Raw genomic sequence first — 13,185 nt, forward strand, 5'->3', positions numbered from 1 at the left:
AATGTAGCCATGACAACACCACGGAGATTTACTTCTTAGATATCAATCAATCAATCAATCAATCAATCAAATCAATCAGATCATTTACATCATAGGTCCTCAACAAATGTCACATCCTTGGTTTAAACTAAATTTTCCTCTACAGTTTTCCCAAAAAAATAAAATTTCTTATATACATATTAATACATATTAACATGAATCCAGCATATTTTAGTAAAAGGATAAACGGAGGCAGAAGGCGTCATCTTTCAGTCAGCACTTCACTCATTCAGCGATGCAGGAGCTGTCTCAACAGCGCTGTTTCATACTGAGCGCTGAGCTAGCTGTCAATCAAAGCCTCCTGTGCACAGTAGGCCCCGCCCCTATCGCTGCTGAGCCAATCACAAGGCCGCATATCACACGCTGACTCTGCAACTGTCCGAGAGCCTATTCAGTCTGAAGCGAAATCAAGAATCACGCTGCAATATTAGCAGTAGAGGAGCTAATGGTGCACGGTATATATAGGTATGATTATGTTGAAGGCAGTTGCACACACACATACACACACACACACAAAAACATTTGTAACCTGTGTATTATTTGAACAGCTTAATACTGAATGCAGAATGATTAGAATGATAATAAACACATGTACTTAATCTCTCCATCAGGTCGACACTGAATTACATCATTCAAATGGAGCTACAAGTTACTTGCAGAAGACGTAATTATGTAAATTAAAGGCAGAATAAAACAAATCTAAACAACTCAACACAAAGCCTTGTCTTGTTTCGACAGTGGCTTTTTCCTCATAGACAGTGAAGATATAAGATATAAAGAAAAAAAATACACAGGAGTTGGTAACAGATTTCCCAACTCTCCCTTTTTTTTCATTTTTGTCATGGAGATGGATGGATGGTTCTGCAGCAGGGCATCGTGGGGCTGATAATACTCTGGACACTCTCTTTTAATATGCTCTTTTTTGTTATCTGTGTGTCTGCTCACAACTACATCCAACCTGTCGAGGGACTGCAGATGGAAACCAGCCTTCGAGCTTTAATCTGACACATTTACACATACGCTGCAGTGTTCATTAATGTGCATTGTCCCTCTCTTTCTTAAATTAAGTCTGAAGTCTTCCTGTCCACCATGAGGCTGGACAGATGCAGAGTAAACCGACATGTTCTGTGCAGCGTCCACATATTGGAGCCATCACCAACGTTATGTACGGCGGGAACAGTGATGGTGTAACAGCTGGTCAAACGGTTCGTAAAGCGCCAGGTGTTGGTAAAGTGCCTCTTTCTTGAAAGCATTCGGTGTAATTAAAGCGTCATTAACCTGAAAAGTGTTCCCTCTGCTACCATCACCAGGCGGCTGCTTTCCTCTGGCTGTCACCACAAACAGGGAAAAGGAGTTTGAGCTTTCTCAAAGACCAGAAGAATTTTAACGTACACGAGGAAACGTGATACTGTGATGTTTATGTCATCTACCACTGCTTGGTTTGTGTAGTGGGGGATCACGAGGAGGAGTGACAACAGAACCACGGGGAGGCAGATCACAGCTCATCATGTTGTTACAGTGGAATATGCAAAGGTCTCTGGTATTTAGATCGTGATTAAACCTTCAAGTAAAGGTGGTGACATGAAAGGTGCTTCTATTCAGAGGTGATGTTTGCAACAAGTTACCGTCCAATGAGCTTTGGTTTTTATTAAATTATCTTTAACTATTTTGTGATGTAAATAACAGGCTTTTTTTATTATAATTATAGAATCTTACTGTGAAGGATTTAGGGGAGAATTCAATGGAAACGATATCGTAACAAGGAAGCCCATACACAAATCAACAATAACCACATTATTAGTAAATCCCCAATAACAGTGACCTTTGTTTAAAGATCAGACTCTGAAAACTAATTAAACCATTTCAATTTTATGTGTTTATAAATTGAAGAGCAACTTGAAAAGTTGTATTTTTCTCCACTTACCTTCTTACTCTTTAGAAGGTCCAGCACGTTACACTATGCGTCACCTCAATGTGATTATTTTTTACCAATTCTCCTCTGGGTTGAGTCTGAAACCTTCACTTCCTCACCTTCACCACTAAACCCACTGACAGGAGCCTTTGAAGTGTCTCTGCATGGCTGAAAGATAATTGAATACTGTTGCACTTTTACAAACGTCCACACTTTGAATCTACCTTCACAAGGATCTTGCCCCTCAGTGCTTCTGGCGACGGCAGCTGCCCGGACTCGTCGGCTTTGATGCTGGACACGTCCAGTTTGTCGCCCAGGATCTCGGTCAGGTACTGGGCCATCTTCTTTTGCTGAGGGACGCTGCAGTGGTTCTCGATGGACAGGATGACTGGGTAGCTGTGAGAGTCACACAGAGCAGCTGGGAGTTACAATCAAAAACAATGGCAACTCATGACACAAAAAGAGTGACCGTCTCAATCCGTGGACATGAGCCCCGTTGAAAATCTGTGGTGGTTTATCAAAAGATCTGTTTCAAAGCGCAAACCAAAGATTTAAACAGAAGAAATAAAAGTAGTAATTCAAGAAGAATAGGGCAAGATTAGCCGTCAACAGTGTGAAAGGCTTGTGGGGAACATGGAGCCAGGATTAGAGCTAAATACTAATTTGATGATGTGATGGTTTATTTATTTTTTGTTCAGTTTTGAACATTCTCTGTTATTTGTTGACTATGACACCGATAATGTTGAGAACTGATACTTTGAAACTGTCAAGAATTTAGTTTTGTTAGTTTTTCTTTTGAACAACAAACAAAATAAAGATAATTTGTATTTGTTTGTGTTTGTGTCTAATGCCGCCACACATTTGGAAACACAAAAAAGATTTTTCCACAAATATTTCATGATAATATTTGAGACTGTGTGAAATTTTAAGGGCGTAGATTTGAACTGAAATGAACAGAAATCAATGGAAGCACGTAGGTTGAAATAGTGGAAACTATTCGTCTTAACTTTGATTTTATTTATTTTGTCCTCATATGAAGCTGATAATTTAAAATCAAGGATTCTTTTTGGACCGAAAGTCTGTTACCATGGAAATCACCAGTCATCCTGCAGCCGTCTTCAGATGTAACTTGTTTGCTTAAACTTTCGACTTCAAATTAAACAAAATTTTGTTGAGAGTCGTTTAAGAACATGATCATTGGAGAATATTCCACTTATTTTTCTTTTTCCCCCCAGTTTTACTGATTGAACATCTTAAACAACAATAATAATGCTAATGCTAATCATGATAATAAATAATTATTAACTAAATGACAAAAAGTCGATATCCACTTATTTTTCTTCCACCTCCACCTTTTACAGTACGTTACGGTGTCATTGTAAATCTTTTTCTTGTTCAGTAATAACTTCTCTGTAGTTCGCAATGAAGAAATTTGCAAAGAACCCCCATGTGTAGGACTCCCGTTAACGTTTAAAGCATTTTATTCTGAAGGCTAAGATAAAAAAAATAAAGAAAGGTAGAATTTCTCTTGCTCTTCTATTTGAATAATTACCGTAATAGGGTTAATTAAAGGTTATTGTTTTTATTTGTTACCATTTAATAATAGTAATAATACTAAAATCATCATTAGAGAGATTAGCTCATAAAGGGCACTGGCTCATAATCACTCTAAGAGCAAATTTAAATGTCACTGTGATTCAAGATTTTATTTTTTTTTTACGACGTGGCTCAGATTAAACGTCGTCTCCCAGAAGGAGACACTTAAATGCTCTGTAAGGTGTTGGTAATCTGTTCCACTCGGCTCCAACACATTTAGTGACGGCATGTCTGGAGACTAATGTTGACATGCTAATCAATCCATCAAGCATGAAGTATCTGGAGTCCAGCATGTGGATCGATTGATAAAAATAGCAGCTTTGATCAACACACTATTCATTCATAACCTCCTGGCAGCGACAAAACCCTTTCAGCCAGATGAAAGCTTCTTATGCCGACTCCGTCCGTGACAACCCTTCCCAAAAACCCGCTTTTTATTCAGCAGCCCCCAGAAAATCTGATTGCTCTTTGATGCTGAATGCAGCCTTTCAACCTGACTCCTTTTTAGCCTATTATGTGATGGAATATGTCCACTATTACGTTAAAAAAAAAAAAAAAAAAAAAACACAGGGGGGGTGAACGTGAACACAAAGCAAGTGTTTCTCCTTCGTTTTACTTGAGGAGACGGGATCTAAAAATAGAGCTTTTCTCTGCATCCTCCAGATTGTGCGCATGTCATTGGAATTATCACCTTCTGATGCTGATGTCTGTGTGTGTGTGTGTGTGTGTGTGTTTGTGTGTTTATGGTTTGGTTTCTGTGTGAAGGTGAACACAAACTAAACCATACAGGTGTGAGGAGGATTTTATTTTACGTATGTGTAAAATAAAGGTGCACAACCTACGGCCCTGAAGCTCTTGAAGCAAAACAATAAAAGAAGGAATATTAATTATCATGAAAAATGTGAAAAGTTGAACAGACTTTAAGAAAATCTGCCACATCAATGACATTTACAGAACAGTCAAGAGGCTCCAGCTCTTACTACCAACTACTGATCTCTGTCTACTACCACTACTACTCTAATTTCTCATTTCCCTAAAGCGAAATATCAAAGCACACATCCAAACGAAAGAAAAATAAATAAAGAGAGAATGGGTTCAGGATAATGAAGAGGGGCCGTGCACAGGAGATGCACTAACCAGACCAGCAGACAACAGGGCTGTGTGCTGCACCCTTTTTACATCCACTGTAGACGCATCCAGGGAGGTGGAGGAAGCAGACAGAGACTCTGTTGCTGCAGTGGAACGAACTCGCATTCAAGTTCTTCCTTTACACAATACACCTTGTTAATGGGGCTCTGCTGGATCATGTGCATATATTTCAACCTAATTTCTAATTGTTTTCATATTATTAGCTAGCACTGAGGGGAAGAAGCCCTAAAAAATACTCAAATTACCTTTGTCTTTTGGTCACATTTGACAGATTTGTTCATCATTTCCTTCCTAGTACTACAGGGGCGATGGTTGCAAAATCTTTGGTTGATTAGACATATATATATACAAATTTAAATTTCACATTAAAATAAATGCAATATATTTTAGTAAAGGGATAAATGGAGGCAGAAGACGTTATCTTCAGGAGCCGTCTCAACACCATTTCACCAGCCGAGACCTGTCAATCTCTCTCTCACCTTAGATCTCAACGAAGGCGGTCGCATTTCTTTTTCCTCTTTCTCTCTCCTCTCCCTTATCTCGCTTGCTTTGCTTTGCTCCTCTCGTCTCGTCCGCCTACTTTTTGAGAGACTCTCTTCAAACTACAAAACCATGGAAGTGATTAACTGGTCTCTCAACGCCAGAGAAGCCTGGGTTCAGAGGAGCCGGTCTGTCCTGCCGGAACGTTTGCAGCTGGCTACACGATGGACGCGTGGGAGAGGTGGCCGGTCGTGTGCCCTCCTTCAGGACATTGAAGACGTCTACCTATTCGGAACCATGATTTCAGGTCTGTTGCTGATTGGATTAGGCATCGCCCTGGTGTATCGAGGAAATCAAAAAACGTTTGACAGCTGTCCAAAGCCCCATGAAGCTGCCCGACATGATTGAAGCGGTGGGAAGAGCTGTCGGCACTCAGACTGTGGCTATGAACCCCAAGGTGGATAACATTTACAAAGGAGAATGCATCGATCAGAGACCAGAATGGACAAACAGCGTCGTCGGGAAAAAGAATGCGTCTACTCACACCAGGACCGAACAACCCAAATCTTATCTGCTTTCATTGCCGTACGATAACTGGCCTCGGACAAGGCTGCTGCTGGAATAACAACTCCCCCTGAAGATCACTGCAGGGAGACGCTCTTGCATTGCTCCCTCCACCTCCACCTCCACCTCCACCTCCACCTCCACGCCTGCTGATAGTTGACTCTGTCTGGGACCCGATCAAGGTTGTCTCCAGACTGAGGCACCAACTTTGTGATGCAAGGCGAAGCTGCTCTCCACACATACATAAATATAGACTGATATACAATCACCCCCCGTACCCCCACATCCAACACCTTCACCGCTCTATATTTAAACCTGTGTATTATCTAAATAATAATCATAATAAGAATAATACCCGTGACTTATCACATGTGACAATAACAAATGTGTGTGTGTGTGTTTGTGCACAAACTTACTCGTTCTTAACGAAGGCGTACTTGTTGATGGCCTCGATGACGTCTTTGAAGAGGATCTTGGAGGTGAGGGTGTAGCCGTGGTGGACGATGGGCTCGCCGTCCTGTCCGTCCCAGCAGTCCACTGCAGACAGCAAAGAGGAGACAGAGTTGTGGAAGTGAAGTTACTGGTTCTGTTGTTTGTCCTTCTCACTGTGTTATTTTTAACCACAACGATGATAGTGTTTCAGACTGCTGGGACTTCTGATGATCTACTCCAGGTGTCTTCAGCATGTTTCAGGCCAAGGACCCCCAACCTACTATAAACTATAATTCTGAATAAGTTTTAACTTTAAACGTAGCTAAATGTAGTAGAATCAGTGAGATGTCTGACCCTGATGGGAACTTAGATGAATGGATGTTAATGGGAGTGAGCTGCACTGTTAGCTTCTCTTCTGCTAACATTGAGCTTGTGAAGAGGCTCTTGGCCAATTGCGGGGAAACTGACAGAGTGAGAGGTGCAATATGCAGCCTCATGATTGGCTCAGCAGCGATAGGGGGCGGGGCCTACTGTGTACAGGAGGCTTAGATTGACAGGTCCAGTGTTGGTGGTGTTGAGGCAGCTCCTGTATCACTGAGTGAGTGAAGTACTGACTTAGAGATAACGTCTTCTGCCTCCTTTTATAAAATATGTAAGGTTCATGTTAATGTGAATTTAAGGAAATTTAAATTTATGGGGGAAAAATTAACCAAAGATTTTGCGACGTCCCTGCAGCACCTCCTGTTGAAGACATATGATTTACTGAACGCCTTGGAGACACTGTCTAGGTATTTGATGACGAATAAAGGAGCCTTTTCCTATTTTTTGTGTGACACTTGACATGAACGTCTTGTCTTTGGTAAGAGATGAATGTTTCTCTTTGCCACTTCGTGTGTTGAGGTTTTAACCTTTCTGTTTTGTGTATTACGTGTCCACAGTGCTATCCATCAGACAGTTTGCACCACCGAATCAGAAGCACCGTCACTAGGAAGCTAAATCAAACGAATCCCCCGCGAGCGCGAGCACGACCGTCCTCCACACGTCCACGCTCACCTTCCACACAGCGACACCCGGCCTGCAGCACCCAGGCGTACATGTCCACCCTGGACTGCGACATCAGCTGGTCGCCCATCAGGTAGGTGTTGTGTGACGAGGCGATGAAGTAGTTGCAGAGCGGCTGGTTCATGTCCTGGTTCACGTTGTAGTGTTCTGGGTTGAATATGTCTCCCGCTGGACTGCGCATGAAATTTGTAAAACCTAGAAGAAAGTTAAACAGATATGTTTTCCTGCAGAGTTTCTGCAAAAGTGTTGCTGTGAAATCTAAATTCAATTTCTTGCTTTGATGAAATGTGAATAGCAGGTTCATTTGACTGTATTAAATTAACTGTAAATCTTACACCAAGGAAACTAAACATTATCCTTGAATTTGCAACATAAAAACTGTCACTGTTGTTGGACATTAAATGACTGGATCACATTTTATGTTTTGTTTTATGTATTCAAACCCCTGTTTTGCAGAGTTTAATGGTCTGAGACAAATGTAGGACGGGCACGGTGGAAAAAGGAGCAGAAGAGATAAGAGACATAAAACACAAGTCACATAAAATAGCTAAATAAATACAGTTTGTGTTTGTTTTGTGTTTGTTTTTTTATTTCTCATCAAATTTCTTTGGTTTCTTGGAAGCAGGAGGTCTGGTATCAAACCAGAGATTCATTTGCACACATTTGTGCCCCTGTGGATTTCACTCATCACCGTCTGAAGGTCATCACTTAGTACAAGGTATCGAGCCAAAAAGACAAAGCAGGGAGTCTGTAAAATGGCTCTAAACTTTTCTACAGTTAATATCAAGAACCAACTCTCCATGTGCGAGGACGTTCAGAGCGGTGGTGCAGCATGCAAAGGAATGCATTTTCTACTTTTCACATACTGTGACTGTGATGTTTTCAACTAAGGAGAAGTCTAATAAAATCCATCTGACTTGCAAAACCATGACCTTAAACATTTTCACAATAACCACAGCATGAATCAGTGCTAAGCGTTAATACTCTGAATATCACAGGACTTACCATCAATTCCCAAAACCCCCTGCTTCTGGTTTTCAGAGCACGGCTCAAATTTGTTGATAATGTCCAGGCAATAGTCTTTGGTCACCTTGGTCATCTACAAAGAGAGGAAATAAATGCCGTTACACAATACTCGACTATGCATGTTTAAAAAAAGAAAAGAAAAAAAAACAGAACAAAAATAAAAAGAAAAAAATAACCCAGCTTTAACTGAACACGGACACAGGAAGTTAAATGAGACGCCTACATGTCTAAATGCTGCAGGACCCAACTGTCCATCTGGCAGCTGCTCGTTAAAGAGACTGACACATATGAGAATTGGACCAATCGGGGAGTGTTCTCTTTCCAAGCCGGGACACTCTTCTCACTCTCATACGGCGTCACTTTAAACCTGCGTCACTTTAAACCGAGTGTTTACATTATAAGAAGAAAAAAAAAAAAGCTGGTCTAACAGTGAAGGTTTATACTTGTTATCCGTCTCATTTCTAATCTGGTTGAGAGAAATCCAGACACGCTCACTAGAGGTTAACACATTTCCATTGTTACTGTGTGGGCTGACACCATAAAGCTCAGACAGCTGCCAGCTGTGCACAGAACTGGCTCACTTCAATTTGATAAATAGAAATATATGAGAGAGTCAAGCACCCGCAGCAATTTACGGCTGCTCTTAACAAATAACAAACACTCGCTGATATTTCTCGTCTATGTTTAGTTGCAGATTGAAGCAATAAAAAAAAAAATTTAGTTTTCAATATATAACAAAGACGCGAGCAAGAAACATAAACTGCTGAAAACAATAATGATGAACTACATATAAAAATAGAAACTTTGAACCTAAATAAATGCAAAAGCACCACTGTTGTTACAGACATTTGCATAGATGCAACAGTAACTGCACTGTAGGTTTGGGTGGAATGAGCACAAATGTGTATCACAGTATTTTTCAAAATTCTGACGGTATCACGGTATTTTCTTTTCATTCATAATCAGGTTTTCACAACATTTTCTCCTGGTTAATAGAAGAATTACTGCAGTAGATTGACATAATGAGTGAATATGTGAGGGATAATGCCCGACGAGGCGTCTGTTATTAGAAACGAATGGGAAACCTCAAATCACATTTATGTTTTATTTGGTAGAAAGACAAGAGCAGGACGCGTTTTAGAACATTGGACCCAGGCTGTTATGTTTAAACATACACATGCACTGGATTACATACATTTCTCTTTGTAAAGATGAACTACTGCGAGAAATTTCTGTTTGCACGTCTAATCTCACAAACCGTGTCTTACATATGCTTTGTTTTAAATGAGGTTCCATGGATTGTTCCAGAGAAGCTTGTACCGGTTCCTATGTGATGGAAAGAACTGCCAGAGAACATATTGCTGGATTAGGTCCAGGGAAGAGAAATCCGATGCCAGCTGCAGCCGTGTGGTATTAATGACTAAATGCACCTGTGTTCAACATCTTGAAGGGCGATTTCATTTTCAGGAGATTTGTTGCTCTACCTCCAGCTGCCCATCAAGATAAATGTGCCAGAGCTGCATCCAGTTGCCCTACTTGCTTACAGACTGTTTTTGGCACAGCTCCAGAGCAGCGAGTATCGATCAGCGGTGGCCCGCGAGGCTCAGAGTCCGAATTAACTGTGTAATAGTTGCAAAATTATTTTTTTTTATCTATTGTGTGAGTGATTTCAAATGACAAATGACTAAGTACAGTTTGCAAAGGTGCATCTTCATACACTGATCAAGACAAAAGGTTTACCTTCTTTAAATGCTTTTTACAATATTTTATTCTATTTCTATTGGTATTTTTATTATTTCTATTTTTATATCTGTACCTATATCTGTATATTTTAAGAATCTTGCACTTATGTACTTTTTAATTTTAGTTTATCCTATTTTTTGTTTTTTATATATATTTTATCTAATTTTTACATCTGTACCTACATTTATATTTTATTCTATTTTTTAATCAATATTGCACCTATTTTACTCTTTGCTACTGGTTTTTATTTTATTTTTAATTTTATGTTGTTTTTACTTATATTTATTTATTTTACATTTCTATATTTATTCTTTTCTATTTTTTTTTAATTTTACTATTTTTTTTTATTATTTCTATTTTATTTTTTTTTACAACTATTATTATATTTATATCTTATTATTTGTTTTTAAATTTCTATTTTATTTTTACAACTGGTATTTATTTTATTTTTTATTTTCTCTTTTTTTATTTCTATTTTATCTTAGTTTTATATTTGTACCTATATTTATGTTTTATTCTATTTTGTTCTTTAACAAAGTTATTTTTACAACTATATCTATAATTTAAAAAAAAAAACAATCTTTTCCATTTTCCCTTTTACTAGTGGTTTGGTTTTTAACAGTGGATTTTATTTTCTTTATTTATTTCTTTCCAATGTGCAACTGAGCTATGACCAAGCAATTTCCCCTGTGGATCAAAAAAGTTTATCTACATATGGATTTATAAATACAGTCCATCTCTCTGGTGAACAAGGTGTGGACCATCTCCAGACACGCGTACCTTTTGCTCCGTCTCCATGAAGCGGGCCAGGTCGTCCCTGTCGAGGTGGTCTTTATAGTTGCTGTAGGTGAGCATGAGGAGGTACAAATCTCTGCGAGTTGACATCATCTTGTAGAAGGAGCAGAACTCTTCAAAGCCCAGTGTTCCCTGGTTGTCATCCGTGTCTGCCTCCTACATACCGGGTACAAGAATAAGTTTTAGTTTTTCTAACACTGGTGTCATTTCAAACCTCCCACACTTGTGACAAACTCCACACACACCTGCAAAACCTACGAATACGCTACAAGAGTCTTCAGTTTGCTTGTTCTTTCAACACGTAGGTTCTAGTTTATTCTATTAAATGTTTATTGAATCTGTATTTATTTGGTTTTATCATTTGAAAGTAACTAAATTTGAGGATTCAGTTGTGATCTATGAATAAAAACATGCACCGCAGCTTTATCAGATCGATACTGAAATGTCGATACCTGCGATACCAGGTCTTTATGCTCGGAAATCGACCTCATTATACTTCAGAGTTTAAAATAAATAAATAAATTACTCTGATGTCTTGTATTCTTTATGAAGCTATGATTTTAAATACACTACTTGCTTTTGTGGTTGTATTTACACAAAATATCGGTATCGGATCGGTATCCCCTGAATTTTACTCAGCATCAGATCAGAAAGGAAATCGGTGATATTGAACATCACTAACTCCAGGCATGTTTTTGTAAAAAGAATAAAGCTCATTTGCTCCCTGTCTGTTCTTTAGTATTTCACTGCAGAGGAGAAACTTTAAATAAAACTAAACATTGATTTAGTCTTGGATAAAATAACCAAATTATTTTCAAAATCTCAACACAAACCAGGTATAAACACACTTCAGTGAAAAGTAGATAAATTACTAAAGGTTTTAATTCATACAAGAAACGTGTTAAATAGGAAAGATGATCCAACTATGCCGACATAAACTGACCCTCTTCACTTGTCTTAAATAGTTTTCATCTCATATTTAGGTTGTATTACGTTGGGTTTTGTCGTTGTTAGTCCTGGGAAAGCCAATGTTTGTGTCTTAGAATGAGGTCAGCGCGAAGACTGCAGTCAGACACGTCCTGTAATCTGTGCTTAAGTTTGTTAAGGCATCACATAAACTCCTCCATATGCCGAGCGGCTCTGGACACGGACACTTCCTAGCGTGCAGACACCTGTCCCAGTTAGAGCAGACGTGTCCCAAAGCTCCTTCCTCTACAGGTCGACTGTTCACATGGAGGAACAAGATAATTCTGGACACTGATGCAAGTTTTGCTATTTTACCTATTTCCCAGAACGTATTCAAGTTACACACAAGTTTTCTAGTGAATTTAAATCAGCTTGGTTTGTTGAAAAACATATATACCCAGATATTCAAGAGCTCTAATTTAATTAGACAAATTAACACCGTGTCTTGTTACTCTTCTTAAACTGTGTCATGACTGATTTCCCTTGTGGATACTGAAAATAATTTAATATAATTAATTTAACACACAAGGTCTTATACATTACATGTGTCCAACTCAAGGCCCAACAACTGTATCGGGCCTGGATGATAGTATTTTATATCTATTTGTATTGGCCCGCAGGTATTACACATGTGCACCATTTGCACTACAAATCCCAAACTGCTTTGCAACAGCTCACAATCCCAATGTTTTGTTAAAAATAACGTTGTATAGGCTCCAGTTGGTAAAATACAAATACAGACACCACTGTTATGTGCCCAAAACACACTTATCTTCCTTAAGAGATTTCTTTTTTTTTCTTTTTTGCACTAAAACAAATGGAAAAAGTCTAGGGTTGTCGTTACTTATAGGTTATTATGCTGTTATCTTACTGCTCTGGCTCACTTGAGATTATTTAAGGCTGAATGTGGCCCCTGAACTAACATGAGTTAATCTTTTGAAAGTAGCATCATCCTGGACGTCTCCACAGAAACTTGCACCAAGTTTGAAACATTGAGAGAATGTGTTGTTGGATGAGGTCCACTGCAGAGAAACGTGTCCTATAGCTCTGTCATTTGCTCTATTTACAGACTGTGTGTTGGCACAACTCCAGGAGGCCACCAAGCATTGATCAGCAGTGGCCCACTAGGCTGGTAATTAAAGAAGAAGTCACCAATGTGACCTGAATGTGGCTGTGCAATGACAGAATTACAAACAGGAGTCCCAACGTCCTCAAACGAGTACTTGATAATTAGCAAAAACTGCTAATTAGCAAAAGCGAAAATTGCTACTTTGTTGAATTTGCGCATCATATCAAACTAGAAATGTCAATAAGCATAAATAAATAAGCTTTAACCTTTGCTACCACTAGATTTTAGACTAAAACGTCCACTAATGAGGACAGTGGGTTTAAAAAATGAAGCAGACTAAGCTGCAATAAAA

The 13,185-nt window shown here is 39.0% G+C and overlaps 1 protein-coding gene across 8 annotated transcripts in view; it reads right to left on the minus strand.

Annotated features, from left to right (window-relative positions):
- plch2a (phospholipase C, eta 2a) overlaps window positions 1-13,185 on the minus strand; it is a 132,941-nt gene that overhangs the window by 19,954 nt on the left and 99,802 nt on the right. For all 8 annotated transcript variants that reach the window (XM_047582832.1, XM_047582841.1, XM_047582821.1 and 5 more), the window contains 5 exons: window positions 10,784-10,954; window positions 8,240-8,333; window positions 7,226-7,429; window positions 6,157-6,277; window positions 2,176-2,347 (listed from right to left, as the gene is read on the minus strand). In XM_047582832.1, the coding sequence (XP_047438788.1) occupies window positions 2,176-2,347; window positions 6,157-6,277; window positions 7,226-7,429; window positions 8,240-8,333; window positions 10,784-10,954 (762 nt within the window). The remainder of the gene's footprint in view (window positions 1-2,175; window positions 2,348-6,156; window positions 6,278-7,225; window positions 7,430-8,239; window positions 8,334-10,783; window positions 10,955-13,185) is intronic.

This window comes from Mugil cephalus, chromosome 1 (assembly GCF_022458985.1).
Source record: "Mugil cephalus isolate CIBA_MC_2020 chromosome 1, CIBA_Mcephalus_1.1, whole genome shotgun sequence".
NCBI classification, from domain to species: domain Eukaryota; kingdom Metazoa; phylum Chordata; class Actinopteri; order Mugiliformes; family Mugilidae; genus Mugil; species Mugil cephalus.